Source organism: Stegodyphus dumicola, chromosome 2 (genome assembly GCF_044657685.1).
Source record: "Stegodyphus dumicola isolate Sdum_Otavi_A_Nest chromosome 2, ASM4465768v1".
NCBI lineage: Eukaryota > Metazoa > Arthropoda > Arachnida > Araneae > Eresidae > Stegodyphus > Stegodyphus dumicola.
In genome coordinates, this window is record NC_140769.1 from 208,794,257 (window position 1) to 208,819,509 (window position 25,253).

Here is a 25,253-nt window from a genome sequence, read left to right on the forward strand (position 1 = left end):
TGAATCCCCTTTAAATCTTTTTTCAACCTGTTTTGGGAAAGAGTCCTTTGTTCTGTCTTTACATACAGATTTCATGCAAAAACATTATTAAATTGCATTCGATAGCTGTCAAAATAGATATTTTTGTTGAAATATGATATCCGAAAATTTTCGCAACTGCAACACTTGCTTTATTTTGTACAAGGAAGTAAAAGAAAGGGAGAGGGGTTGTAAATAAGAAAGATAGTTATGTTTTTGTAAGCTATAACATGAACAGAGATATTTAATGGAATTTAGAAATGTTTAAAAATTACGAAGGTCCATAAAGTATTAAAAATAAAATAAATAAAAAAAAAAGTAACATTATGTGCTTCTGTACATGCAATACTCATAAGTATTTACTATACAATTTGCTTAGAAAACGACAACTTGATCTGCGAACAGAATACATTTTATGTAAATATGTTATAAATCACAGTTATATAACCTTAATACAGTCAAGTCGTTAATCCGGACTCGTCGGGACTTCAGCGATTCCGGATTATCGATTTTTCCGGATTATAGATCATCAGTTTAAATCTCGTAAGATGGCATGCAGAAATTCTAAAAATATAAATATGAAACCGTAATTTATGAAATAAAGTATAATTATGATCTAAAGGGTATCAAAATTTACAAAAAAAAAGCTTAATATTTATTTGTTTACTTTATTAAACATTTCTTTCAATGTAAGTTGTTTAAGTTGCTTCGTTTTATGTGATAATACTTTCACTTTAATTCTATAAACAGACATAATTTCTTGTTCAGTTACAAAGTTCCGCTGTTCAAGTCTCGTTAATTGCTGTGCTGAGAATACCGACTAACTTGTCAATCGAAATTTTTTCGTTTTCACTAACCTCTCTGTCATATTCTTCATATCTTTATCCATTTTTTGCAGCAATTCCACTTTTTGTTTGTTGGACATCGAAACATACTTTCGTTTTGTAGATCCTTTGAAAGTTCCAGCATCGGAAATTCTATTTGACATAATCAAAAGTTTCAAGTTTACTTTTATAAAATTGCTCTTACAGTCAGCAAAAAATAATAAGCAGGATCCAATTCGAAGTTTAAGGAACAACGCAATCATTAACATTAACTGAAATATATAATTAGATAATTTTAGCTTACACCGTCCGTTATACATTAAACGCGCAGGCGAAAACGTATGCTGCACTTGCGCACACGCATATGTGCAGTAATCAAAGTCTTACGCGCACGCTTAAAACGCCTGTGCGCATGTGCCAACGCTGCGCATGCGCAGAAAGTTTTTAGCTTTGAGGTCCGGATTATAGATCATTCCGGATTATGGGTGTCCGAATTAACGACTTTTGACTGTAGGACGAGATACCACCTTATTACCTTGAGAAAATTTCTCAATTACATTGAAAATTTGCAATAATTGAAAAGTTTTGAATATTATGGGAATATTTTCAATAACTTAAACAGTAGAACTTCTTATTAGATTCCTGAAACATATTTGCAGCTAGCTGTTTTACTAAAGGGAGTCTCTAAATAAGAGTACTGCCACATTAAACTAGTAATTTAAAAAGTAATGTAATGTTGTGCGACTTCATTTACATCTTTAGTGATACAGTACAAAGTCCGAAATCCAGATGTCCATTATCTGGAATGATCTAAAATCTGGACCTCAAAACAACCAACAAATTTTTCATGCATGCACACTTGATTCCCCCTCTTCGTGTATAATAAAACATCTGGAGAGTCCCAATTCTTAATTTCACTTCGACACTAAATACAATACTTTGTTAGTGAAAAAACAATCATTTTAGAGTAAATTTGTACCATAAGTAATTTGGCTCCATTGCTGTGTATCTGCTTGGCACACATCTCAAACCGAAACATTCCATATAGATACATCGTTGATCTGACGTGAACCTGGGCAATCATTATTATACTTTCCTTTCATCACCGCATGTTTATGAAAACATGATAACTTGAATAATGACTCATGTAATGATGCCTAAACAATTTATGTTAGTAATTGAATAATAAAGGAGTACGGTAACCTTTTATGTTGGCATTATGCTTGGCGATGATTATATATGACATTACATTAAATGAGCTAAAACTGTTGACGAAGAAAAATATACCAAAAATTTTTTTCCATATGCTAAAAATAGATTCTGTTAACTATACTCATAGACCCAAAGATTACATTTAAGGCTATTTAAATTAAGAATAATTGATTTGTTATTCACAGAAATCCAGAACCAGTGCCAGGGCTCGTATAGCCGCACCGAGTCGCAGAATTTAGGACCCACAGAGGCTGTATCAGGCAGTAAGATATCTAGTGCCGGCCCTCAATAAGGCTTAAGAATATGTGAAAATTTATTTATTTAGAACACTGATAAGTCTTAAGCATGTGAAAGAAATAGACATAAGTATAATAAATAACTAAATTAGTACAATTCATGCTTAATTGTCTTAGTGTGCGATAGAAGCAAGATAAAATTTAACAGAACAACAGATTGTTAGTCGCCAAGCTCATGAAGGATATCTAAATTTGATGATGACAGTCGCTAATTTTAAAGGTTTTTGGATATCTCAAAACAAAGGTGAAATTTTACAATGAATGAACTCTGTAAGGAAGTGTGGAGAAGCGGAAATAAATGAAGATGATATAAATTTTTCATTGTGAATGACAATGCTTCTGAATCATAAATGAATTAATGAATGGCAAAATCTGTCATATGGTTCTAGATCAAGACAATACTGCTACTGATAGTGAAGAAAGTGACAGAATAATTGCGACGTTTCCGTAACCGGCACTTGGCGAAATTTCGGATTTGTTTACATCGGAAGAGAGCGTACGTGCGCCAGAATATGGCAACTCTGATAATTGTTGCAACCCACACAGGGAATTTTCTGTTTACTATTCGAACATTATGGTAATAGAAAATAAAGTTTGAAAATCGCAAATCATTATTAGTTCATATTTTTGCAAAACGTATATGGGGTTTTGGGAGTTAAAAAAATAAAGTTTAAAAAACGCAAATCATTATTAGTTCATATTTTCGCAAAATGTTTATGGGGTTTACTTTTCGAACATTACGGTAACAGAAAATAAAGTTCCCATAAACATTTTGCAAAAATATGAACAAATAATGATTTGCGATTTTCAAACTTTATTTTCTGTTACCGTAATGTTCGAAAAGTAAACAGAAAATTTCCCTTTTCCTCCTTCAGGAAAATTCCCTGTGTGGGTTGCAACAATTATCAGGGTTGCCATATTCTGGCGCACATACACTCTCTTCTGATGTAAACAAATCTGAAATTTCGCCAAGTGCCGGTTACGGAAACATCCCCGCATTTAATGTAATTTAAACAATTTCACTTAATATTTCTTAAACTTGTGCTCAGCAAAAAAATATATTTTTTCTTATAACTTGCAGTTCTGAAAATCACATATTTGAAAACATTAAGCAGTTGTTTTTAATGTAATTTAAGCAATTTCATTTAATATTTCTTACACTTGTTCTCAGCAAAAAAATATTATATTTTGTTTTTCTTATTATTTGCAGTTATCCTGATAATTAGCAGATCATATCTGAAGGAACAGCGATGAGTAGTGTTCAGGATGTCACCATAAATTCGGTAAGTTCGTGTCTTCTTGTTTTTTGCACGTTTGGTAGGTTAGACTTGTTTTCCCTCTCCGATTTCCCTCGGACAGGGAAAACAATTTTCGCCGCCATCTTGTATTTAAAAACGTGCCTTTCCAAGATGGCGGGCAAAAAATCGCCAAGTGTCGGTTAAGGAAAATTTGCCAGAAAAATTACTGAAAATGAGAAAATTTCGATTTACTAGTCAGAGTTCTCGAAACAGCAGTTGCAGGACTTCAAAAATGTAACTAAACAAGAGATTATGTCTGTCTACAGAATTAAAAAGAAAGTATTAGCACAAAAACAAAGCAACTTAAAGAACTTACGGCAGTTTTCGGATAACCGGCTCTTGGCGACCTGGCTACGGCAGCCGGTGGGGGCAATCACTGCCAAACCCGGCTACCAACCCCGACAACTTTCTGCTGACGTTTAGGTAACTGATGATCCAATATCCAGAAAAATCCCAAATCTGGAATTGCCGAAGTCCCAACGAGTCCGGATTTCGGACTTTGTACTGTATAAAGTTGCAATGGGACGTTACATAAACATTGCAGTGCGACTTCACAACATCACAATGTGATTTCACATTGTCACAGAATGCAGACACTAAGCCATACCTAGAACACTACTGTGAGATTGAGATTGTCACAGTGCAACATGTTTGCATTGCCACAGCAACATCACTGTGCTGTTGGGATAGTGTTGTCTACTGGCCACTGTCAAATTAAATGTCTCGTTTCAAACAGCACAGCACGCTGCACCAAGAGGAAAAATTTTTAGAATTTAGAGAAGGCACCATGCAGCAAAAATTAGGGATTTATAACTTAGGAGCAGCATTGAGCATCAGAATTAAGAGGTGGCAACATTTTTAGAATTTAGGGAAGGAGTGAGCAGCGGACTTTAGGATTCTCAGAGATTTCACAAAGCAGCAAAATGCCAAGCACCAGCCTTGCATAACATTTATCTAATTTAATGGTATCAAATGTTCATTAAATTTGTGTGACAAAACCATAAGAAAATAGCATTTTATCATAAAATCTACATTTATATTTTATTCTGTAAAGCAAATTGGGTATTCGTGTATTAGCAAAAGTACCTAACAAGAAATTACAAAATTTTCACAATGCACCAAGATCAGGCAATCATGCAGGTAACAGTTCTTCAGCTTCAACCTCTTATTGCACTCAAATGAGCTAGCTTACATATACCAAACTAAATTATTTCTGCATGCCCAAGTAAATATGCTCAAGAACTTTTTCATATATAAATACCACACAATATATCTGCTACAGTTTTGTGTTTAAAAAAAGAAAGAAAAAAAAAAAAAAAAAAAAAAGGCTAAAATCACCTTTGAATTTTTATTGGTGCAAAAATAATCATTCTTCATGCATTTTGTCTTGCAATATTCCAATGATTCCTAATGATATTTACTATTAATATTAATAATTCCTAATTATTCAAGCATCCTGACATTTCTTGCTATAAAATCAATTCAAAAATAGGACTGCTTTGAGACATGTGCCTTTATGCAAGAAACTCCAATTTCTGCAAGCATTTTGCTGCCAAAATCACTAAAGCAAACAACTGCTTTGAAACTACCCTTAAAGCAATTGCCATGAAATTCCTACTTGAATAAACCTCTCCCTAAGAATATTTTACCAGTTTGGTTGATTTCCTGGATAAATACCTCATGAAAATATAAAATATATATGTAATAATATGCATGCATATAATAATTTTTTTACAACCATAAGTCATAATTCTTTTCTACTGTAAACAACTGCCAAACTGTTCTGCATATGGTGCAAAGCAGTTGCACTAATATGCAAGTGCCGATTATCTGAGTATCCCCAATTATATTAAAATTCTTTTTTGGTTAAATTATATAAGAATTATGGGAAAAATAAAACTTTCAATTCTTTAATTTTCCCACCAGTAGTCAAGCTGATTGCTGAATACTGGTAATTTAACTTGGGTTCATATTCCAGTAAACAGGCTGACTGTGGGAGCTTTTAGGTTTTTCTTAATGCATAATGTGAACAAAAACCAATTCCCCTTAAAAAAATCCTCTATGAAGGCATTCCTAACCTTAAATGAATAGTTCTTGCCTATTTACTTGGAATGAGCTGCCAAATGTGATCATGTTTATCCTGGGCTATTTTGATGACATTAAAAGATGAGGAAAAAATATACTTCAAAACAGAAATGAAATTTAACTAATTTAATATAAATGCAACAAGAAACATATAAACGAATACTTTCAGGGAATTTTTGAAATTATTTATGAATAGTTCATAACATTTATGGAAATTATTTGATAGATGGTATACTTTAATTCTTAATATTTAAAAGGCATCCCTTATTCGCTGGAAGAGAACATGCAAATATAAAATTTACAAATAAGCAAAAAAATCATCCCTAGTTTGCGCTTCATACCTCCAATAGGCAAATAGCCCTTGCGTGCTTTGGCCACAATCGGATAAACCAAAATATCTAATTAATAACCTACATTTCCTTCATCATATCTAAACTAACGATTAATATTTTACCAATAATTTTACACATAAATATGCACAGTTCATACCGATGATTACACTGACATATGAACAAGAACAGATTTATAAACTAAATATGCAGTTAGGAGTTCAAGCGAATAATTCATATTGATTTAAGCTAATCCTTTTGATATAATCAAACGTTAGATTTAAAATAATAAATAAATGAATTATTTGAAATTTCCTTCCGGATATATCAAAAGTGTGAAGAGTAAGTTCGTCAACCTTGCTTTCAAGTTAGATTTTGGTTTGGTTTACTTGATTATCGGAAAGCACTGGAGTATCTGCCTAACTAGATTTATGATTTTGTTACAAAGTTAACAAAATAATAACAATATCAATTATCCATACACACATCTACAAATTTCAAGATTAACCATGGTCTGTTTTGGACCGTGGTGCTAACCCTTATAAATAATTCCGTATTGAGATAATTTCCAGCTGATGGTAGGTGGCTTCTGAAAGTTGGGTGTTTTATGTTTTGGTCTTTTTTACTTACTTTTATGTAACTGTTTAATGCACGTAGCAGCATTTTGTAATAAAAATAATAATTTCTGCACAGCTATCATTAGCATTTTGTAATTCAACTTTAAAGTTTTAGATTTCCCCCTTCTTCATTGGCGTATTTCTAATCCCTATTCCATAAAATGATTCTATAATACTCATTCCGGAGTTTCTTCAATTCTATTATCGTCCCTAAACATTGGAATTAACAACCGCAACCGGAAGTCGAAAACATAGAAAACAAATTTACCGATTTCACTCCTTCCGACTTTTCATTGCTAATACTAAAGGCACATTCGCCAGATTCTTTGTATTCGCACTGCGCAATGTCGATAACAAGCCAATCACGTGAAAGGAAATTGATGCGATAGAAGACTAATTAATAAGAGATTAAAAGTGTGATAAACTTACATAAAAGTAGCTAAAAAATAGTTTTTTTATTTATAAATTAACTAAGTGAATGTGCTCATCTTTAGATAAGTTTAATACTGTCCCAGCATACCCGGCAGACGATTTCCGCCATCTTGTTTATTTTCATGACATGAGGTAGAACTTGCCGTCCGACGAACACAGGATAATTAATTGTGTGAGCTTTCTATCGGTGAGCATTAAACTAAATTTGCTGACTTCTTTTTGGTTTGTTAATCCGGTGTTCGGGTGTTAATGCCTTCCCCTTCCAGGGGGGTTGACACCAGCAGACATTGGGCGAATAGCGAGCAAGTATTTTAAAGTGAGTGTGTCTGGAAAGAATTTGACGACTGGTTCGGGAAAGGAGAGAACAGTAATCCATATAAAATCCAAGAAAATTAAAGAAGGATTCTATTATCCTGTTTCTAATATGAACCACTTAAACCAAGTTGTTTTTGATAAACATTGTCGCCTTTCTGAATCGGAAGAAATGGACACTCGTGAAGGTGATTATGATAATGATTTTCCGATGAAGACGCTCATACATTGTTCTTAGCCTTTTAATTTTTTATGCATTCTAAAAGTATGCTAAATTACTCTATATATTTATTTACGATTAGATATTCATATAAGTGTAATTGAGTGTTTATTTAAATGTATGTTGAGTTATGCCATTTTGAGTACGTAATAGTACAAACTGCATTTCACAAACTTGCATTCACTTTTTAGTGTTTATTGAATGCGTTGTTTTGTGTATCCTAATTCTCAGTTATATCTCTTGATGATCACTTTTATTTTATTAGTTTTCTTCATTTTAGTAAATTTTCAGCTGTTGGGAGCATTTGCGTTTTCCAGAATGTTTAAATATATAAATTTTTTGATTTCCTGTAGAAATACACTGTATCCTGTGTTACAATTGAAATGATTCAAATTTATGGTTATTATCTGAGTCGTAAATTACTATGTCGTAAAGGATGTGGAAATTTTTTTTTTGTCAATATTGCATTTAATTGACTGCTTTTTGAAATAGGACTTCATTCTAAGCTAGAATTGATATACTCAAATGATTTATTAAAATTCTGCATTATGAAATACTAGTATTTGGACTCCTTAAAATTTGTCTTTAAGGGGTATTTATAATTGCTTAAAAATATAACCTGCATAGTTGAATTTTCTCATTTCATATGTTTTACAGCGTATCCTGTATCTGGGAAGTAAATTTAAGCCATCTTTAGACATGTATTGTTTCTAAGAGTGGAATTGTAAGTTCAGTATCATGAAACTTTAAAATATTTTCTTGTGTATGTAAAATTTAAACGTACTTAATGTGGTAAGTGATTATACTTAATTTTGTAAATTACTAGATGTACAGGATAAAGAATTTTAAATATAAAAGTTCTCTTGTTTCAGATAATTGCAAATGAGTGAAACCTTTTTATGTTTTATTTCTTTACCTGCCTATATTTTAATTGACTTCAATAAATAAAATATTCAAGTATAGAATTTTGTTAGTTGCTTATTCTTCATTTTGCCTTTACTTTGAAATGTTTTAGTTTGCTATTCTTGCCCGAGATTTGCCAGTTATAAATTTAATTGTACTTCATCATTAGCATATAATCTTCAATATATACACTTTTAAATTTATATGTTGTCTTAATTCATTCTTTAGATGACAATGGGCAGGTTCAGCCTGGGGGTGGATTTGAAGAGAGGTGTTTGAATGGTGATATTCAGGAAGGTAATTTAGGGAACCAAGAAGAAGCCATGGAGGAAGAAGGTAACTGTAAAATTTTAATAACTTGCATCCCATGAATATCTGAATTTCATAATCATTAATTTAAACAAAAAATCAATATAATTTGTATTGGATTTAAATGCATAAAAGTATAATTTATATGAAAACTTTGCAAAATTATTAACGCAGTAGCTTAATATATGTAATTATTTGAATTGTATGACATTTTTAAATTTCATATGTTGGAAATATTAACAAAGAATAAAGCTGCAACAATAAAAATATTTTATGTAAGCGTTCTGATCTCCTTTGAAGCTATTAAATTTCAGTAACTAAAAATAAGCCGGAAAACAAAAGTGCTTAAAATATGAGTGTTGTGCTTCAGATGTAAATATTTTATCAGATTAAAAAATATTTTTAATCACAATTTAAATCTATTTACTTATCAAGTAAGAAGGAAAGTTTAAATCAAGTACAGTCAAAATTCGTTAATCCGGACTCGTCGGGACTTCGGTGATTCCGGATTATTGATTTTTCCGGTTTATAGATCATCAGTTTAAATCTCATAAGATGGCATGCAGAAATTCTAAAATTAAAAATATGAAACCGTAATTTATGAAATAAAGAACAATTATGATCTAAAGGGTATCAAAATTTACAAAAAAAAAAAAAAAAAAAAAAAGCATAATATATATTTGCTTACTTTATTAAACATTTCTTTCAATGTAAGTTGTTTAAGTTGCTTCATTTTATGTGATAATACTTTCTCTTTAATTCTATAAACAGACATAATTTCTTGTTCAGTTACAAAGTCTCGCTGTTCAAGTCCCGTTAATTGCTGTGCCGAGAATACCGACTAACTTGTCAATCAAAATTTTTTCGTTTTCACTAACCTCTCTGTCACATTCTTCATGTCTTTATCCATTTTTTGCAGCAATTCCATTTTTGTTTGTTGGACATCGAAACATACTTTCGTTTTGTAGATCCTTTGGAAGTTCCAGCATCGGAAATTCTATTTGACATAATCGAAAGTTCAAGTTTACTTTTATAAAATTGCTCTTACAGTCTGCAAAAAATAATAAGCGGGATCCGATTCGAAGATTAAGGAACAACGCAATCATTAACATTAACTGAAATAGATAATTAGATAAATTTAGCTTACACCGTCCATTATACATTAAACGCGCAGGCGAAAACATACTCTGCACTTGCGCACACGCATATGCGCAGTAGTCAAGGTCTTACGCGCACGCGTAAAACGCCTGTGCGCATGTGCCAATGCGGCACATGCGCAGAAAGTTTTTAGCTTTGAGGTCCGGATTATGGGTGTCCGAATTAACGACTTTTGACTGTACCGTCCGTTATATGTAAAAGCGCACGCGAAAATGTATTCTGCGCTTGCTCACACGCATATGCGCAGTCGTAAAAGGTCTTACGTGCAGGCGTAAACGCCTATGCGCATATGTCAACACGGCGCATGCGCAGAAAGTTTTTAGCTTTGAGGTCCGGATTATAGATCATTCCGGATTATGGGTGTCCGAATTAACGACTTTTGATTGTAATAGGAAAAGTTTTATTTTGAAATTCTTACCTTTATTTTGGAATCAGAAATATTTTTAATTAGGTAGATTTTATATCATATGCTAAAAAGTCTAAAAGACAGAGAAAATGTACTTTAGTTCATTATTTGGTACAATTTGAAATCATTTTGGTGCATTAGTGTGTACTTTCTTCCGTAGGAGGATAAACATTGGTAATATAAGACTGGAGTGTGCTGAATTTTTATCTTTTATTGAATGGTAGTTGAAGTTTCTTGTTATATTTTCCCATAAAAGAGATTTACATTCACCCTCTACATGATTAGTACACACTGGTTATCAAAATTAAAGTATAATGACAGGAATAAAACATAACTGATGCTAAATGAAACATTAATAGAAATTTTTGCAGAAGCATTAGTTAACATAAATTACAATGTTTGGCAGTTGATTATTTGCAAAATGTTGAAATTAAAACAAGATTTATGGAAATTTGAAAATGATGGAAAAATAAAACCACCTTTTTTGGGAATTTTTTTTCTGTAATATAGTGTATGATCACGTCAGACAGATTTGCACATCTCGTATCTTGATTTTGTAGACTTTATTTACCAAGTGTCGATCAAATCTTGTAGAATTGTATGCCACTCTTTTAAAAGTGCACTTTTCAGCTCTGGAGGGTCTGGGGTGGAATTAGGCTCCCTAAGGCATCCCACACATGCAAGTTGGGTGATAAGGTGGCCAATCAATTTGAGTGAAATCTTCTGTTTGCAAGTATTCTGACACCACATATGCTCAATGAGGCCGAGCATTGTCATCCTTTAGCGAAATCTCTGGGCCAACAGCACCCATAAACAATCTACGTTGGGATTCTAATATCTTGTCAACATATCTCCAAGTGGTTACAGAACCTCCTTAAAAGATATGCAGTATATTGTGGCCATTTGTCATGGTTTCTCCCCAAACCATTAAACCACAGTCACAGAAATGGGATATTTTATGGACAAAGGAACCAAGTTGCATGTTCCTTCCTCTCTCCAGATCAAAACACATCTAGAATCACTGTTTAGACTACATATAGACTTGTCAGTAAACAATACTCAGTCCCAGTTGTCTTTCCTCCATTGAACATGAGAACGGAACCATTGTAAATGGCTCTCTCTGGAAGTTGAAGTGAGTGGAACGCAAATCATTGGTTTTTCTCGCATACATTCCAACCTCGTAAAGCTTTTGTGTTGCAGTAGAATAATGAATTTGAGTTTGTGTTGCAGCCTGAAGGTCTAAAACAAAATCTATAGTAGTTGCGTCGCGGTTTATTCAAACCTTCAACATCAGGAAATGGCCTTCTAATGCAGTTGTTGCTGTTGATCGTCCTTGACCAGGCTGTCTATCAGCTGATCCAGTTTGTGATTTTTTCTTAAAATCTCTAGAGCTATATGTGTTAGCCTGTACTGCTAAGGTTTGAGCCATGTCAGGTCTCTGCAATTCTCTGGTGTTTTATTAAGTGGAAATATATCACTGTATTCTCGTATATACACACACACACACAAAAGGAAAGGTTTGGAAATATTTTATTTTTCAATATATCACGTAACCCTTATTTAAAAATTAAAAGTTTCAATTTATGTTGAAATGTATTAACTTTTCATAAGTTGATAATGTTTGCCAACCTGCAGTAGTTATCTATACTTCAGTAATCTTTTTGAAAAAGTCGTGAAAACCTCGATCTTGCACACAATATATAGCTTTCACCATTTCGTCTGTGAAAAACTGCTTGATTGCACCAAGGTTGTGTTAATACGTAAGTACCTAAAGAGAGTTGTGCAGATTTGCATACTTGCAGAAAATTATAATTTTTCATTCAAAACTAGCTGGGGTAGCCGGCTTCCCTCAGGGAGTTGACATGAGATTGTAGTAGTTGGAATAAAAGAATGAACTTTAAAATGTAAGATGTAAAATTTTTATTGAAAATAAATTCCAACTATTTACAATACTTGTTTATAAACGACATTTTTCATTTTGTTATGTGGGGCATATGCACTCATTGCCATAAAAATTTGCTCACCAAGAAAGAGTTGTAAGAGTGAAACGAAATTTTACATATGTAAGTACTACTTTGATATAAGTAAGCGATTAGAAAATCAAAGAAAAAGGATCATTTATTGCGAAAAAAAGTACACATGAATGGAAGTTTTAGTACTCTATTGGACCTCCTCTAGTGCGAATGCAGGATATGATACGAGCAGGCATTGAGGCATACGAGTTCTGTATGGTGTCCGGACACATCTCATTCCACAGTTGCTGTAAATGTGCCTCTAGTTCGGCTAATCTCGTCTGTCCAATTTGCCGTCTCAAATGATCTCAGATATGCTGACAATTCTGGGAATCGAGCAGGCCAGGTAAGGGTGTTAATGTGGCTGAGGCAGCATTTTGAGATCCATGTTGTGTGTGGTCAAGCATTGTTTTGTTGGAAACAGGCTCCTAGGAACCCAGCCATGAGTGGCAACACACGTGGCTGAAGGATGTCATGGACGTACCACTGGTCAGTCATTGTGCCATGCATCAATACTAGGGGTAACTGTGTATCGTAAGCAATGGCACCCCATACCATCACACCAACTGTGGGAACAATGTGTCACTGTAAAGCGAAGGCAGGATTGAGGTGTTCACAACGGGCCTCCAAACACAGATGCGATTGTCATCACTGGTCAAATAGAATCTAGATTCGTCGCTGAAGACGACCTTGTTCCATTCCATTAAAGTCCAATCCTGTCGTGTGCGACACCATTTCAAACAGAGGCGTTTGTGGGTGGGTGTCATTGGCAGCACATGTAATGGGCACCGCTTTACTAGGTGTCCTTCAACCAGGCGCTTTGTGATGGTTCGGGAAGACACAGGGGCCCGCAGTGAAGCTGCTGCCTGTGTCTGGAAAGCAGCCAATGAGGCAGTTGGCTCTATGCATGCTAATCGCTTGATGTGACTGTCTTCTTGATGACTGGTTTGTCAAGGGCGTCCTGAGCCTGGTCACTGTGTAAATTACGTCTCTTCTGTCCACTGGTTCCAACACTCCTCACAGGGAAATCAGAATGGCCTACCTTACGAGCTACTCACCGAGCTGACTACCCAGCTTCCATCATCACAATGATTCTTCCCCTCTCAAACTCTTGACAGCTGCTGATATTGTCTTTGATGGCGGCATAACGGCATGTCTGCCTTAGCGTTTTCTTAGCAAAAGATTAAGTACGCTCAAACAAGCTGTACTTACCTGTTTTGTACTCCAAGAACAACTGAAGTTCAATGACCTCTAGTGGCATTATGCAGTGCGTAGTCACGTTGCATTTATAATCATTTGCATATCTACCCGACATGTACCTTCATGCCAAGTTTCGTTTCGATCCCACAATTATTTCTTAGTGCCCAAATTTTTATGGCAATGAGTGTATGTACACATTTTTCGAATTTCCTACTCGAGAGCAAGCTATGTATTGCTGACTGTGAGAAAAACAGGAGTCTTTGAAATTGATGCCGCAGTGTTTTAAAGTTTTTCCTTGCACTTTGTTAATTGCAAACCCATAGGCTAATTTGATTGGAAATTGCAGTCTTTTAAATTGGAGTGGCAGTTCAATAGATATCAGCAGTATTTTAAATAGTGTGTTACCATTGTGTCAATCGATTTATATATTCTCTCTTCACCAGGAATTTTCTTTTGAATATTAAAGTTGGTATCGTCGACAATATTATTTTTAGTTGCCAAAATTGTCCTTTGAAATAGCCATCATAGATTGGTATAGTTGTGAACAATGTTTGGATAAATTTGGTTGATGAGTTAAGTTTTCAGTAGTGGCTATGTTGCAAAAATCACTGCTGAATTTAATAAGGCTGATTGTCTGGTCAGTAGGATATGTGCCTTCGCCTATTTGTAAAAGTTTTTTAGCAGAATGTGCTGTAGTTTCATCTTCCAATAGTTCAACTCTCGCATGTTTTTTGTTAGTCACAGTATTTCTATACGTGGTCAGAGATGTGTTTTTTTAACATGCATTGATTTCATGTGCATGTGATTTTTTTAAGCACGCATTGATTTCATCTGCTCATGTTGACTTGGGGATAACTGGAAGTGTTTGTCAAAAATCTTCTAGAAATATGAATAGAGCTCCTTCCATCACTTCAGAGTTTTCTCTCAAGTCTTGTAATTAATTGTCCATGGCTTTGAGTGATTTTTTATGTGCCATTGTACATTTGTCCCAGAAGATAATTTTAGCTAAAGTTCACCCCGCTCATATCCTCTCGAGATTTTACATATCGGGAATTGTTCTTCAGCTATATTCAACGGTAGTTCTAGTGCGGAATGGGCAGCTTGTCCTCATTCCATAAGTGTGGCGGCTATGCCGGATGATGCCAGTGCAAGTGCAATGTGTTGTTTAGAACATATTTTCTGCCAGAAGTAGATTTATTTGGAGATCTACAGTTTTATTTTCTGCAACGTGTTGTGGTTACACACAAGTCGGCACATTAACTGTGCCTGTTCCAAAAGGTTTTTATTTTTGATAATTTTGTAGCAAGAAAGCAGAGCAGACAGACAGCAGTGTAGCTAGGCCAAAGCGTGGAAAGAAAGTGCGTAATGTTCAGGATGAAATCTCAAGTCAGACTGAGTTAGTTTTGGTTCTCAAAGCATTCTGATTGGATGGTTAATATTGCTGTAAAATTATTATTAACTGTTAAGAGTTTTAGTTCTGTTTACATCATCAGAATTATGTAAGAGTCGTACTGCATGCATTTTTCTCGAAATGACGCAGTGCAGAGAGGGGTTGCTGTTTTAGAAAAAGTGGGGAAATTAATTTAGGCTGCTAATTTAATCTTTTACTTATTCTTTTTCTTACATATTCCCCCCCCCCTTTAAGAAGAAAAAGGCTTTTTTAAAGGCAGGAGAAGCCTTTTTAAAGAGAAAGCATTAAAGCATTAGCAAATGAAAAAGAAAAGCATAAATCATAAAATTTTGATTCTATAAAAGTATAATTTATAAATACCAATTTTCTAAAATAAATTAAAAATTTTTTGAGTTCTATTGAATTTATCAGCATTTTAGTCCAAAAGTCTTTCTGTTTTGAGAGTTCGCATAATCATAATTCTTCAGGGAAGGTTCTTGATATCGCAGAGTATCACAAAATAAAACTTTTACATAATCATTACTTATAATTAAATGTAACACACATAAATATTTATGATGCTAACTTCCATACTGATAAATTATATTTTAACACCATAAATACACTGGTTATCATAAATTAAGGGAAAATCACAAAAATAGTGATAACTCCCTCAAAAATAAGCCAAACCGTGTAAAATTTGAATATGTTTCCAAGATAGAGTAGCTGAGTAAAACTCCAGTATGCAAATTAGTGGTGCTGCACTCGGAATACGTCATCTGCGAGGAATATAAAAGTCCATGTTTGTGAGCAAGCCCACATATTTCACTGTGATAGTGATCAGAAATCTGAGATAGCCAATTTGTAACAATCATCTCCAGGCATCATTTGCCTGCAGAACTACAACAGAAAGCCATTGGGAGACTAGAGGCAGGACAAAATCAAACAGAAGTGGCCAGATGGCTAAATGTGAGTCCTTCTGTGGTTCATAGACTTTGGAGGCAATGTCAAATCACAGATTCAGCACCTAGAAGGTTCAGCCAAGGACGGGCAACTGCTACGACGAGTGCCGATGACCAATATTTGACATTATGTGTACTCAGGAATAGAACCGCTACTCCGACTCTTTTTAGATCCTCCCTTGCTGCAGCCACCGGAATGTTGGTGTCAACCGTCAACTGTGCGTAGAAGGCTTCACGAAGGTGGTCTGTATGCGAGGCGAACAACCATTTGTGTGCTGCTCAAGTAACACCATAGGAGGGACTGTTTGCAGTGGGCACGACAACATGTCCACTGCACGCCTGAGCAAAGAAGGGCTATTCTCTTTACGGATGAGTCCAGGTTTAGTCTAGAACGAGATAGTACGCATTATTTGATATGGAGAGAACCTGGAACCCGTTTCATCCGTCAAACATCCGTGAAAGAGATGCATACGGAAGAGGCAGTGTCTGTGTTTGGGGTGGCATCTCTTTAGGTGGACGCGCAGACCTACATGTTCTTCCAAGGGAAACCGTGAATGTTCATGTTTATAGAGATAACATCCTTGATGCTTATGTGCGTCCATATGCTGGGGTAATAGGTCATGCTTTATTGTTACAGGACGACAATGCAAGACCACACAAGACTTGCATCATATATGATTATCTGCAACAGGTTACAATTATGCGCATGGAGTGGCCAGCTCGATCCCCGGACTTGAATCCTATCGAGAACATTTGGAATGCTTTAGGGAGACGTTTAGCTGCTCTCAATCCGCCCCCTTGCAACTGCTTTGCAAGAGCAATGGCTCTCGCTTCCTATGGAACTGATAGACCGCATAATTGAAAGCATCACACATCGCGGAATGTGCTGTATTGCTTCTAGAGGCGATTATATTCCATATTGAAGGTACTTTTACTATAGCAAACTGACATCTTCGATTTGTTCATTTTATACATGTGCTAATTTCTATACTACCATAATTGTCTGGTAATTTCTTTTTATGTTATTTGATACCTTACTTTGTGTTTTATATTGTAGGTAAGTTTCATAAAATTTTACATGTAACTTTTTCAGTAATTGTGATTTTTCCTTAATTTATGATAACCAGTGTATAATAGGAGTAACAGTTTCAGAAATTATGGTTTCAACGTTTTTATTGTTCATTTGCAATTGCTGATTTTACCAAACTGGAAGGCCTCGCAATACTTCTGAACAAACGTATCCATTAGTAGGGTTGTCCTCTTGAGCTAACCAGTATGTTCTCTGCACTGGTGGCCCAGAGTGCCTAGGCAGTTACTTGAAAAGGCCTCCATTCCTTGCATAAGGTAACTGGCCTTTGAAAACTGTACTAATACACTCCACAATAAAAAATAATAATACAGTCAAAAGTCGTTAATCCGGACTCGTCGGGACTTCAGCGATTTCGGATTATCGATTTTTCCGGATTATAGATCATCAGTTTAAATCTGGTAAAATGGTATGCAGAAATTATAAAATTAAAAATGTGAAACCGTAATTTACGAAATAAAGAAAAATTATGATCTAAAGGGTATCAAAATTTACAAAAAAAAAAAAAAAAAAAAAAAAAAAAACTTAATATTTATTTGTTTACTTTATTAAACATTTCTTTCGATGTAAGTTGTTTAAGTTGCTTCATTTTTTATGTGATAATACATTCTCTTTAATTCTATAAACAGACATAATTTCTTGTTCAGTTACAAAGTTCCGCTGTTCAAGTCCTATAATTGCTGTGTCGAGAATACCGACTAATTTGTCAATCGAAATTTTTTTCGGTTTCAATAACCTCTGTTACTTTCTTCGCTATCGGAAGCGAATTATAATAACGAAGCATTTGATTTAAATCATATCAAAGATGGAGTACTACATTTAGTAAGCAATTATAAGCCAAATAAAATAAAAACATCTGCTCTTAAGATAAGGATAGTGCTGACAGATCAACTTCCCATTCATTGTGCGGTGCTGCACCGTTAAAGATAAACAACGTTTAGATAAACAAAGGTTTTAACCTTTATCCGTTTTTGCAGCAATTCCACTTTTTGTTGAATGGACTCCGAAAGATACTTTCGCTTTGTATATCCTTTACATATTAGTAAATATATATCGGAAATTCTATTTGACATAATCGAAAGTTCAAGCTTACTTTTATAAAATTGCTCTAACAGTCTTCAAAAAATAATACGCCGGATCCAATTCGAAGATTAAGAAACAACGCAATCTGCAACATTAACTGAAATAGATAATTAGATAATTTTAGCGTAGCTTACCCCGTCCGTTATACATTAAACGCGCATTTGTAAACGTATTTTGCGCAGGTGCACATGCAAATTCGCAGCCGTAAAGGTCTTACGCGCATGTGTCAATGTGATGCAGAAAGTTTGTAGCTTTGAGGTCCGGATTATGGGTGTCCGAATTAACGACTTTTGACTGTATAAAAAACTACAAACACTCATAAAATGAGAGCCTCCAACATTATCTTGCATGAAGAGGGTAAAAGGAACAACTCTACAGAGGTAATTAGAGGCCTCTGTTTAAGGAACCAGTACACCCTCATATAAAATGATGAGGTCATAAATTTTAACATGCATTTACCATAATTTCATATTACTTATCTGTACTAATTTCACTTATTTTTTACATCTACTTCATTTTTAGAATAATAAAATTCGTATTCAAAATTTCAAAAATATAAAAATTTATCTTAATAACCTTTCCTAAAAATAATTAAAAATCCAAGAATTACTTATTAACTTTTCTAAATTATTAGAATTCAAATTTCTAATATCATTACAGTTTTTCATATCACAGGGTTACATTTTTAATGTCCAATTTATTAAAAAAGATCAGTTCCCAATGGAGATTTAATTAAGCAAAAGCAGAAGTGAAAATAAACGTCCGGTACCCCACTTCAATTTTAAAAATCCCATAACTGCGAAAGAACATCCTAAATTATTTGCATAAGAGCCATTTTAAGATATGCAGTTCGATAATCTTGAAAGCACTGGAATGATTTGAAACGTCAGCACTCGAAAAACATTGTGGTCATTTTACTATAAAGAAACGCTGAATTAATTTTGAAAGGGTGTCACTAGATTTCATTTTTAAGCACTCTCAGCAATTCTGTGATTCGAATTTTTTTTTTTTTTTTTTCACATTTTCATATGGCTATGCAATTACAATGTTACACTTATTAAATAACTGCATATGCTAGATTGAATTTCGAAGCATGAATTTTGACTTTTAAATACACTTGTTTTATAACAATTCGGTGTAGTTGAGAGGCTGCACCGAATTGTATCACATAGATTGGCGGGAGACATATTGAATCACATAGATTGGCGGGAGCCGTAAATATATTGAAGATTAGAACATGAAAGCATTAACTAATTCGCTTTCACAATCGTAGCCACAATTTCAATGATAACACTTCTGTGAAAACAGGCACACTTTGATGATTTAAATCACTTTTTTTTTTCTTCTAAACATTTGAGATATGGCATTGCACTTTGTTTTCACTGACATTATCACTTTTGGACTTGCAGATACTGGATATCCATTATGAATTACACATGGAAGTTTGAAGAGATGGCTGGCTATTGCAGACACTGCAATGACATTTCCACTGGAATTCCAATGCACAGGACATGTGTGCTGTCAACTCAGTTATAATAAAAACAAAGTTAGAAGTAACTGAAGAGGAATTTTGATTACGCAGGAGTGTTGATCCATAATGACTAGGAATTTGGATGGCGAAGGCAGATTAAATCTTCAGTTTTATTTTCGGCAATATGTTGCAGATACATACAAGTCGGCACATTAAATGTGCCTGTTCCAAAAGGCTTACATTTTCGATAACTTTGTAGCAAAAAAGAAGAGGCAGACACATAACAGTGTAGCTAGGCCAAAGCACAGAAAGCAAGTGCGTAATGTTCAGGATGAAATCTCAAGTCAGAGAGTTAGTTTTGTTTCTCAAAGCATTCTGATTGGATGGTTAATATTGTTGTAAAATTATTATTGGCTATTAAGAGTTTTAGTTCCATTTACGTCATCAGAATTATGTAAGAGTCACACGGCATGGATTTTTCTCGAAATGACACAGTGCAGAGAGGGGTTACTATTTTTAGAAAGAGAAGGGAAATTAATTTAGGCTGCTAATTTAATCTTTTACATATTCTTTTTCTTACATGTATATCTTAAGTCTTGCTATTGAGACATATTAAATTGAGATAGATTAAATTTTTTTAGTCAGCTCAGTAAAACAGGTGATATAGAACTGTCCCTCTTTTTTTGTACAGAGTGTATATCAGACAATGTCGCTGTTATTTTTAGCGAGTGGAAACTTAAGGATACCATTTTCGTTTTCATTTCATACTGTGCTTAGAGATTTAATTGCTATTCATTATCCCAATCATTTGTGTGGTTTAGTTCTAGCTTTTGTATGAAGTTTTTTTGTGTAATGAAACGTCTTTTTTGCCCTTTTTTATGTTTATATTTATTTTATTTTAGATGAAGCTCGTTCTGAAGCAACATTTAGATTTGTTGTTCCCAATTTCAGCAAGTTGCGGGAAACAGCTCTTAGCTCACCGACTTATGTTAGAAATTTGCCATGGTCAGTATATATTAATTTAAAAGATAATATGGTTTAAGACCTTTAACAAGTTATTTGTTAAAGCCAACAGTTTAATTTATGGGAAGTTTGGTAGATATTCTCAATGCTTGTAAATGATTATTTCAGGAAAATCATGGTTATGCCTCGTACGAGTCATGGACAAGATAGAAATACACCTACTAGAAGTTTAGGTTTCTTTTTACAATGTAATGGAGAATCGGAATCATCGTAAGTCGAATATACTTAACAGTCAAATTCCATTTTAAAACTTGTAAAATTTTATCTACTTAATAATGTAGAATAAAATTTTACCATTTGTCTCTTTGTTTTCTCAGTCTGGATAATGATATAATATACTGTGATAAAGTAATTTATAATAGTATTAAATGAATTAATATAGAATATTGAGTTACACTGTTAAAGTATTTATATAAATTCTCTTACAGTATTTTACTTTCTTCCCCTAGAACTTGGTCTTGTAATGCCATAGCGGACTTAAAGATTATTTCCCAAAAAGAAGGAGTAGAAAATTTTTCTAGAAGTATGTTTTTCTTATTTTTATTTATACATATTTTTCTATGTTTTCTCTGAGTACATGTTATTTAATGTAAAATTTTAATTGATTTAGTCATCATCACCGAGAAAACTAATGAAGTGTTATTATTTATATAATTTTTTATTCGAGTCACGAAAATATTTAGTAAATGATGAAAATATAACTGGATTCAAGAACACTAATAAGATGAAAGTATGGTACAAACTGATAACTGTTATGATTCATAATTATATTTTTTATATTTGTCTCCAATGAAGACAGAAATTTCCTGGAAGTTTAGTGGTTGTTCAGAACGAAATCTCTTAGTGTTTAAGTTATTTTTCCTCGTTTTCCTTATGTTATATTTAAAATTTTTATTCAGTTTGGTAAACATAATTAAAAAAAAAGATTCATTTATTAGGCATGAGCAAGTGCCATGATATTTGCTGATATTGGTAAGAGATCAGAAGTCATTAATTTAGTAATCATATTAAAAAAATAAAGAATGCAGAAAACAATTTCAAATGAAAAATTGCAACCTACTAGACAAAAATAATTACACACATGAACTCTTTTGCATCATTAGGAAAGTGTTATTTGTATATATATCTATATATGTATGTATGGGAAGAGTTTTGTAGATGCACCATCTCGTAGGAAAATAAGTTTAAATAAATAGACAAAATAGTAAAATCAGAAGTGCAGAAAAAAGAAGTAATTATTCTTATTGATAGGAGATTGACTTTTCAAGGGGAACAAACCAATCTTTGATAACCAAAATAAGCGAGAGTGTTTTATCGTTTTCCCCAAGTAATAATCGAATTTAAGTCATGAACTATTTATGTATTTTATTACTGAGTAGCTTTAGCACAGGTTATCAAGACCGGATTAAAAAATGTATGTATGTGTAGATGTACGTGTTTATGTATGTATGTGTAGATGTACGTGTTTATGTATGCATGTGTATATGTAAGTATAAATGTGTGTATATACATAATACACATGTGCTGCAAACATTCATACATTACTGAATCTGGCGCGGATAATGGAACCATACCGTATTTAGCTTTTTAAAATTACTTATAATTACCTTGTATATGTATATACATACACAGGGTGTTTTTAAATTCATAATAGAAATTTGGAGGTGTGGTACAGAACAAAGACACAATTAGTATTCACATATTAAACTCAGTTTGCAATCGATTTATTTAGTCATAAATGCAACTTAAAATGCATTTACAATAAGAAAACTTTAAAATAAGATTGAAGTCACATAACATCTCGTATGAATTGCTTCACACGAAGCACAGCACCCACAGAACCTTCTATATCTCATTTAAAAAGGCAATGCTTCAAATTACGTCATGAAACACATTCGTGTATTGGTAATTTGCATGTGAAAATATGTTTGCCAGTAGGTGTGCATCTCGATAGGGAAATCACCATTATGCTTTCATTATTGATAGAGTTTATGTATGCCGAAAAAGCAGATGTGTATTACATTGTATGTCCGTGCAAACAGTAATGTCGAAGCTGCACTACAAATGTATTCCTTGCAGTGTCCAAATAGACAAATGCTGGATCATAATGTTTTAGTGATTACATTGTAAGGTTTGTGAAATAGGTTTTTTCCACCGCACCATACTGGTCAATGAACTGTACACAATCCAAGATCCATTTACACCGATACTGGTCGATGAACTGTACACAATCCAAGATCTAAAGAAAGTATCTTGAACATTGTTGTTGATAGACCCAAATAAAGTATGAGAGCTGTAGTGCAAAGTGTAGATATATGCCAATATACCATTTGGAGAGTGTTAAATGAAAAGTGCATACACCCCTTTCATTTTCAACGAGTACAAACTTTGAATCCACGAGACTCCACTGCACCTGAACTTCTGTCGGCAGCTTTTGCAGCAATCTTCATTGCAGCTGGACTTCACAGCTCGTGCTATTTACAGATGATATGATGAGGTATTCATAGGTGTATACCCTTGAGAGTGAATTTAATGCATTCAGTTCTCATGTGTAGGCCATTGAGAATCCACAAGTAGTGAAACCATATACGTTTCAACAACGAATCAGTGTGAATGTATAGGTGGATATTGTCCACAACTTTTTAACTGACCCATTCCTGCAGCCGCAGTGACTCTTTGGCTAGCATTATCTTATTTTTCTGGAACAGGTGTTATTAGAACTGCTGCAAGGTGTTCCGATCTCCATTTGTAACTAGAGCTGGAGCAAACCGCATGTATTCGTTACTGAGTAACGGGTACATCGGTTGACTCGAAGTACCGATTCGGTACTTACAAATTCATTTCGTTACTCGCATCTGTCGTACGATGCGGTTTGTTCGAGTACGAATGATGCAGTTACTATACGAATACGAATGATGCGGTTTCTATTCGAATACGAATGATGTGGTTGCTGTTCGAATACGAATGATACGGTTGCGTCACAATGCGCTCATATTTTTCATAGATAATTTTGAATTTTTTTGGGCATCGGGCAAACTCTTGTTTACATTATGTGTTTTAGTTGAAATACTATTTAGTTGTTGATATTTAAGAAAATGAGCAATTTTGATAGCGTGAAGCGTTATTTTGTATTTGCTTTTTACTATTGCTATTTATGTTTGTAATTTGAAAATTTAGATGATTCATCTTTTTTTTTTTTTTTTTTTTTTTTCTTTGAGCGTGCCATAGTCAGATTTTATTGATTTGAAATATTTATATACTGCACTTAGGTATTGTTTATATAAGAATATGTAGGTTAATATAGGTTCTTTACTTCCTTGTATCAAATAAAATGGTAGTAATTATTGTAATCGAGAAAACTTTTGGGTATCATATTTTAACGGAAATATCCGTTTTTGACGATTTCGGAATCCATGTGAATTATTTTTTGTGCTGACGCCTGTACGTATGAACACAATGAAGGACTCTTTCTCTCTCTCTTTTTTTTTTTTTCAAAAAAACTTATTGTTAAATGTAATCCCATTTACTCTAAGCTGATACTTATTACTAATGATTATGACTCTAAGTTGATACTTGAAAGGGATTTTTTTCGTGATGTGTAAGTACGTATGTATGCATTTTGCATAACTCAAAAACGGTTAGTTATAGAACGTTGAAATTTTGTATATGGGTCCGTTATAACATCTAGATGTGCACCTCCCTTTTTATTGCAATCGGTAATACTACCAAACGTAAATATGTATATATATATCAAATAAATTATAATTAAATGTAAAGTACATATATATATGTCCTTATAATTAAATGTAAAGTACACACACATATATATAAATATAAAATAAAAGCCAAGTAAGGCGAAAGTAAAAGCCTTGGCTTTTATTTTATTTAATTATCACTAAATAAGTTATTTGACTTTTATTTTCTCAATAATTGGTTGTAGTCAGGACTTAATTTTTAAAATTAGAAGTGCTGGAGCTCTATGGAAGGCCATCAGGAAAGATGAATAAATAAATAAATAAATAAAAATAAATAAAATAACTATTACAATAATAAAATAATTAGCAACTAGAATATTAAATGATTATTATTATAATTCAATAAAAATTTAAAGACAAATGAAAATTTAATTCTTAAATTAATGATGAATAACTAAGTAATGAAATAAAATACCAGACATCGTCTTGTTTGGGGGCTGTGGCTAAAATTACAATTTAAGAACTAAGCCGAGCATTAGATAAATTTACACTTTTGATGAGCAAATAATGTACTGTTTACCAGAGTATAGATAGAAATTTGGTTATGTAGCCCATTCTTCTAAAACGACGTTTCGTAGCTGCCTTCCACCAACTATTCCCCCCTCCCCCTTTTTTTTTTCCAGTTTCGGATTATTCGGTAACAGCAAAGCACACTAGGCTATTGCCTACGGGGAGGGAGGCCTTCGTGTAGGATTTTTTAAAGGGAACTGACTCATATGCAAGTTACACACGGGAATAACAATGAAAACGCCCGTGCAGCTAGCCGTTAGCCGGGAATTGAACCCCGAACCGAACTATTAGTGCTCAGCGACTTTATCGCTCGAGCTCTGGTGGGCTCTTTTTTTCTTTTC

The 25,253-nt window shown here is 33.7% G+C and overlaps 1 protein-coding gene across 3 annotated transcripts in view; it reads left to right on the top strand.

The window, feature by feature from the left end:
* Nucleotides 1-3,562: 3,562 nt before the first annotated feature.
* Nucleotides 3,563-25,253, top strand: part of LOC118205597 (ubiquitin C-terminal hydrolase 7-like) — a 166,255-nt gene continuing 144,564 nt past the window's right edge. Inside the window, exons 1-5 of one of the 3 annotated variants that reach the window (XM_085811679.1) lie at nucleotides 3,563-3,633; nucleotides 8,775-8,882; nucleotides 20,527-20,629; nucleotides 20,756-20,857; nucleotides 21,097-21,170. In XM_085811679.1, coding sequence (XP_085667805.1) covers nucleotides 8,870-8,882; nucleotides 20,527-20,629; nucleotides 20,756-20,857; nucleotides 21,097-21,170 — 292 coding nt within the window. In that variant the 5' untranslated portion in view covers nucleotides 3,563-3,633; nucleotides 8,775-8,869. Of the gene's footprint in view, nucleotides 3,634-6,999; nucleotides 7,612-8,774; nucleotides 8,883-20,526; nucleotides 20,630-20,755; nucleotides 20,858-21,096; nucleotides 21,171-25,253 lie in introns of those variants that run through there. The other 2 variants (XM_085811676.1, XM_085811677.1) reach the window with 2 other exon arrangements.